The sequence below is a fragment of the Electrophorus electricus genome, chromosome 7, assembly GCF_041902795.1.
Source record: "Electrophorus electricus isolate QZ-2024a chromosome 7, ASM4190279v1, whole genome shotgun sequence".
Classification (NCBI taxonomy): Eukaryota; Metazoa; Chordata; class Actinopteri; order Gymnotiformes; family Gymnotidae; genus Electrophorus; species Electrophorus electricus.
In genome coordinates this window covers 21,166,975-21,173,314 of record NC_137503.1, presented here as the reverse complement: position 1 = coordinate 21,173,314, position 6,340 = coordinate 21,166,975, and the positions used below count along the sequence as shown (strand labels likewise).

Below are 6,340 nucleotides of genomic sequence, written 5' to 3'. Positions count from 1 at the left end.
CTGCAGAGATCTAAAGCACATTCTTTTGCCTTTTTTCAGGCTTTAAAATTTCAGGATTCTCTCCATCTCTCAGGTATCCACTGTACAATGCCTTTTAAAGTCAAGATACAAAAATCTGTTTTACAAATTGAGAGTCATATTCAAACTCCTCAGAGGGAGGAACGTTTGCTGTATGATACATTTTTAAGGCCTCATGAAAATTATTTGCTCCCTGATTAACTGCTTAAAAAATTAATGTACATCTCAGTTGTCTGGCAAGATAATGGACACAAAATAATCTGAATATTCCATGGATTGTGCTTTCAAGCAAGACCACAGATGAGCTGAGTGGTGACCTTGAGAAATGCTTCTCTAAATATTCCATGCAATCAGAGAGTTCAGGATTTTGCTGAGAGGCTATATGGATGTATGGGTGTGTGGAGATAGGACTGCTTAAATGAATGTGTGGAAACTGTTTAGACTTTTGTGGAAAACAGCAGAATGCAACCAAAAACTAACAGAGGCATAGAAAGCTTGACCACAAACCTCCTGCAAACAATCAGGGCCCAAAGCCAAGACCCCCAAAACAAAAATACACTATAGCACACAGGGTGGGTAGAGACCTCCTGAGGTACTGAATTGACAAGTTACAAATTTATTAAAGTCATTTGTTACATAGCTTTAGCATGTATTCATATTTGAAGTGTTAAAAGGGACTATGTTGCACATTTTATCATTACATCTTATTTCACCTTAATAAAATAAATATATATATATATATATATTTTTTTTTTATTTAAATAAAAAAAGATCAATCTGAAAATATTAAGTTTAATTTAGGAACTGTGAAATATTTCTGAAGTGACACGTGGTGTCTCACTTTAGGAAGAAAAACAGTCAAGCAGTGGTTATGTCTTTACAGCTATGAGATTGAAACTGCCTGAAGTTGGCGTGTTCTGACTGTCAAACCATGAGAGACGTGCGGAAAAGAGGAGGAGTTATCACCGATATCCAAGCGTTCATCACCGAGAAAAATCCCTCCCTCCCTCTCTTTGAAGAAAACTGTGCTAGTTTTTATAAAGGAAATGCGCTGAACTTTCTCAGGACAGGGGGCTTTTTTGCGGGACGCAAGTTCCACAAACCCAGGAATATACCCATCGTGCCTTAAAACACATCATTTTGTCAACTTGTAACTACTTCAGATATACTCGATCAGCAGTAATGACGGCAACTGTTGGATCTCATTTCTTCGACTTCGAAATGACGAATAAGGTATGCATTTTTAACTGATCTATTTTGTACATTTATTGTGCTAGACCGTTCGATACAGGCTGTAAAAACAACTCGTGTATTTCAAACTGAAAAATGCACACTGTACTTTTTTGTAGACGCAATCTTGCAACAGTTGAGCCAAGAGCGTTCAATCTTGGATTATTCCCCCTTCTTAAGATGGTGTCTCATGATCTATAATAATAGATTAAGAAAAGATTAAGACTCGCAAAATGACACTAGCCTCACTTCACGCTTTTAATCTCGGTTTTACGCATCACATATGTATGTTATGATTGCGATTGACTCGATCAGCCAGTTAACCAAATAGCTGGGCCGCTGTTTCCCTACAAAATGAGGCTGAACAGGATTTGAGTTTCAGTATAAGTAATTTTCGTTGTTAAATTGGAATAGTATATTGATTGACCTAAGCAACAGTTCATCTTGAATGTTTATTACAGAAACATGTCATTGATTCATTTCCATATTATAATTGCATATTAAATGTAAATATAATTGCATATAATTGCAAACTCAATGGACATTCTATTTCATGGTATGGGTTTTGGATACACATTACACTTATTTTTGTATAAATATCGTCTTTCTTATGTTTTTATTATAATACAAATATTTAAGAAGGATAATTACTAGCCTACTAATACCTTAATTAAAGTTACCTTGAAAACATTGTTTATGTTGTTCAAAAAAAATTAGTTAATATCACTATTTATATGATTCTTAGGACAAATCCCAGTGTATGAAAGGTTGTACCCTAATTTTTAAAACCAGTTCTGGGACCTTTATTACTAGCTCTTTTCAGTCATTTAATCTTCAATGGAGCTATATAATAATAAGACTTTTTTTTAGCTAAATGTTTTAAAGGACTATTATCTGTACTCATGAGGGACATACTCTTCTGAGTGCAAAATTATAGTCACCATGACTCTAGCAGGTGGTGATGGTGTATCATCCCCTCCTAAAGGTGTTATTTATGGTTGAATAAAAATGTATACTGAAGGTGTGGAATAAGACAGGTTGAAGTTTAAGAACAGATTCTAAGTGAGCCCTGAACACTGACAGCTTTAACTGCTACTGTTGTTCCTGTTGTCCTATCTTACCACATAAGATATAAGATGATGGTAAAGCATCTTCAGGTCCATCTCCAACACAGTGAGGATCCAGCTGAATGTCCAGTTTTAGCAATCTCCTCTGATGCTTATTATTTTCAGACCAGTGAACTGCTGAGCTACAGCAGTGGCTTTGCTCAGCCACAGGTGGAGTCTATCTTCTGTACTGGTGCTGACAGACCTTTCTCCACCTCTGCTGCCTCTCTGTTGGACAGAAACGTCATCAGAGCCTCTGCAGTGAGACTTTACCAGTGCCGCCACTCTGAATCTATACACAGCTCCAAATGTAGCACAAACCATCTTACGAGCAGCTTCAAGATGGATACCCCAACCCTTAAAAATGGCAGCAACAACAAGGAGAACCGTTTCCGAGAGCGCTCTTACTCTGAAACCAGGGAGTGGCTGAAGCCAACGACTTCTAGCTGCGTTAATAGTGGTGGGAGCAGCCAGACTATCTCCAGCCGCTACAAAACTGAGATGTGCAGGCCCTTTGAGGAGAACGGCTCCTGTAAGTATGGCGATAAGTGCCAATTTGCTCATGGGCTGCATGAGCTGCGCAGCCTGAGCCGCCATCCCAAATACAAGACAGAGCCATGCCGCACCTTCCACACCATCGGCTTCTGTCCCTATGGTTCACGCTGCCATTTCATCCACAATGCAGAGGAGTGCTATGGGCCTCCCCCTCTCACCTTCAACAAGCTGGAGTGCCCATGCCTCCAGCACAGCTGGAGCTTTGCTTGGTTTCCTAGCTTCAGGGGGACCACAGACAACCCCACCTCGATTACACCCCCACCCTTGTTTTCCATGGAGGAACTGACAGAGTGGCCAGGGAGCACCTCCACCTACTCTAGCCAGGAGTTTGGCAGCCTGTTTGGGCCAAACATAGATGGGCCTCCAGCCCTGGACATGCCTGCCCTGCCCTCACCCACCATGCCCTTTATGTGCCCAATGTCACAATCCCCTCCAAGTCCAACAGACTCCCTCTCTGACCCTGACAGTTACCAGAGCAGTTTGGGCAGCTACAGTGATTCTGAATCTCCAGTGCTAGATGCTACACGCAGACTCCCCATTTTCAGCCGGCTGTCCATTTCTGATGATTAGGAGTGAGTGAGATTGAGGATTTGTGAATGTAGAGATAGCATGATTGCCACCATATCGTTCCCTCCTCTCCGTTGTTTACAGCAGAGAAGTGGATGGATGTAGCAGTAAAGTGTTTTTCATAGCTACTGATTCAAACCAGAATCCTTAGTTCCGTAAGTAGCACTGACTTGAGCCTCACGGGCCCAACAGTCCATTTTAATACAAAACAGTAGTAAGGTTGGTATTTATGTGATATCTACGTTTCTCTCTTTGCATGAAAAACCAAAATACAAATATAGTGAACATGACAAGGTCCTTGTAACAAGGTAAAATGTAAAAGAATCTTGTTTAACCAGATATTATGGCATTGCATTGAAGCCTCTTCCCAGTACAGCAGGCCTTCCTACAAAAAAAACTAGGGAATGCAATAAGCAGCTCCCAATGTCCATAACCTCAGGTAAGTCTCTGTTAAATGGCTAAAAGAAATGGCCTTCCATTATGTAAAGTGCCTAGACCTTGTGCTACTTTTTCTATACAAAACTTGGATGTTTTGCAAAGAATCAACAGAGATGTGAAATGTTTTCTTGTGGTTCTAAGATGTCAGTCAGTATGTGTTGCTGCCATAGTAACAGTCCCAAAAATATAAGATACCTGAGTGGTGTATGCTATAGTTTTCAGCTATGAACAAGAACTTTAGTCAACTTTCCCTTCCTCTCTTGTTTGACAGACTCAGTCAACTTCACAGTGTTTAATTGTCAAGTGTCTAATTTTCCTCCATTTAGCACAACAAAATGTTCAGTCATTAATTCAAAATTACTACATGTATTATGGTTAATATATTATTATTATTATTATTACAGCAATTTTATTATTGTTCATATTTGTTCTTTGTAAAAACTTTCAGACTGAAGGTTTATCTTGGCAGGGCTTATTTAACTTATAAAATTATTTATTACTGATTGTAAGCATTTTTTGGTTTGTATTTATCTTGATAAAATATAAAATATATTTTATTGTTTTATCATAAATTATGACTACCTGTATTAATAATAAAATTGTGTAGACTTGTGTTTCCACAATTAATATATGAAACTGAAATGACATATTGTAAGAACACAATGATATGTTTTGAAGTGCAAAATTTAATTTAATTTAAACAAAATGTTGCATTTCATTTACTTTTTCCCTCCCTGATGTTGGACTGCAGTTTTATTTTGTGTGTGTGTTTGTGTGACTCTCTGATCTCCTGTAATGTGATGATGACCATGTGGAATGTAGCCTGAGTTTTCTTGACAACAGTCCTATTCCTTTAACTGCAGTGTTTAGGATAGGAGTTTCAAAGCACTGATTTTTCTTGATATTGGCAAGGACAAATCACCTAAATCAATATAAAACAAATCTCATGTGTTGATGGCACTTTGCAACTTTAAGCACACTGTCATGCATCTAAAATAGATCACTGTTAAGAGAATTACTGTAAATATGCCTCTGTGTATTTACTTTGGTTATTTTTTAATCTTTCATCAACAATTCAAGGTCATCTTTTCCATTAGTGTCTCTTACACATGATGTGCTTCCACAAAGATGTATTTTTAGATCATTCTAGCCACCTGTACATGCCAGAAGAATGTTTAGAAAGATTGTTAGAAAAGTAAAGGTTAACAGGACTGAATTTGAGAGCACCTTTTGAATGTATCCTATTGTAGCAGCCGAGGAAGCTCACTACAGTAGTTCATGTTGTGTCTTTTGTGATGACAAACTGCAATATAAACCAAACCAATTCATATTTGTAAAATGTAATATATTCTTTCTAAATGTGTGACTGATATCAGCTCAGCATCAGGCCATCCAGAGAAAGGTGTTTGTATTTTTTTAATAAAGGTTAAATAAATAAAGACAGTCATATTAGTAAAAAGTTGGAATACTGTTGACCAAATGCTTCAAGAATCCTTGCTCAGAGAATACAGTTTTAAAAAATTGCTGCCCTTGTGTCATTCCTCCCTCTGGCACCATAAGCCTGTCAGAGCCATACAACCCTTCCCAGAATCCCCAGGAGAATCAGGTGTACTTCTACAGTCAACCATCACCCAAATCAACATCAAGCTCACATTCATCCTCATCAGAATATTAATTATGTACAACTGTTCCTCATTGCCGTGGCTATTAAGACTTGTGTTGCGTTTATTCCAGTATGAAGTATTGCCCTTGTTATTTCAGTGCATACTGAGTGGTTCATTGTGTTTTGTCCTCGCCTGTTTCCTGACTGGCTTTTGGATTTTCCCTGTTGGATTTGGTAGCTTGTATTTGTGTTTTTTCTCTGGCTTTGACTTGGACTGTTTCTGACTCTCTTCCTGGTGTACCTTTTGGTTTGGAATTCTCATTTTACTGGTTTTGACTTTGACCTGTTGTCTGTTACTGGATCGCCCTTTCATCATTAAAAACATTTACTTTTATCTGCAAGCATCTGGCTGATTCTGATCTGTTACTTATCCATTACTTATCTCATTATGTAACATTATTTTAACTTTCTCCTTCGATAAGGTTTCTCCCCTAAAAAACTGAAATCATTCTTCAAATAAAGTGATGTGCTTTTAATGCAAACATGCAACATGAGACAGGAAAAGGCTGTTGCCCTCTGTAAGGCTGGGAGAGTCGTGTTTGGCTGTTATCTTCCCTCTGACTGCACTTGTAAGCTATGGCAACACTTTGTGATCCACTTCCTTCAATAACAGCAGCTTCCAGCCTAGTTAGTTAAACATTACTGGGTAATATATTTTCAAAATATTTATGTAACAGCATTAATCCAGACTCTGTTAGCAGTTAATATTTTTTTCTTTTACATCCCACTTTTACCAAAACCGGTGTTATTAGATAATATCTAT

At 38.0% G+C, this 6,340-nt stretch overlaps 1 protein-coding gene across 2 annotated transcripts; it reads left to right on the top strand.

Moving 5' to 3' along the window:
* Positions 1 to 1,015: 1,015 nt before the first annotated feature.
* On the top strand, positions 1,016 to 5,911 carry zfp36l1b (ZFP36 like 1 zinc finger CCCH-type b). Of its 2 annotated transcripts, none has more exons than XM_027000764.3 (2): positions 1,016 to 1,251; positions 2,481 to 5,911. In XM_027000764.3, exons 1-2 carry the CDS (start codon positions 1,201 to 1,203, stop codon positions 3,477 to 3,479), a joined length of 1,050 nt encoding a protein of 349 aa, XP_026856565.2. In that variant the 5' UTR covers positions 1,016 to 1,200; the 3' UTR covers positions 3,480 to 5,911. The 2 variants fall into 2 exon arrangements, with proteins under 2 accessions (XP_026856565.2, XP_081574601.1); XM_081718475.1 differs by having other exon boundaries at positions 2,378 to 5,911.
* Positions 5,912 to 6,340: the final 429 nt, after the last annotated feature.

Bases quoted from the DNA above. Each gene is read 5' to 3' on its own strand.
- zfp36l1b (XM_081718475.1), top strand. From the start codon at position 2,385: ATGATGGTAAAGCATCTTCAGGTCCATCTCCAACACAGTGAGGATCCA.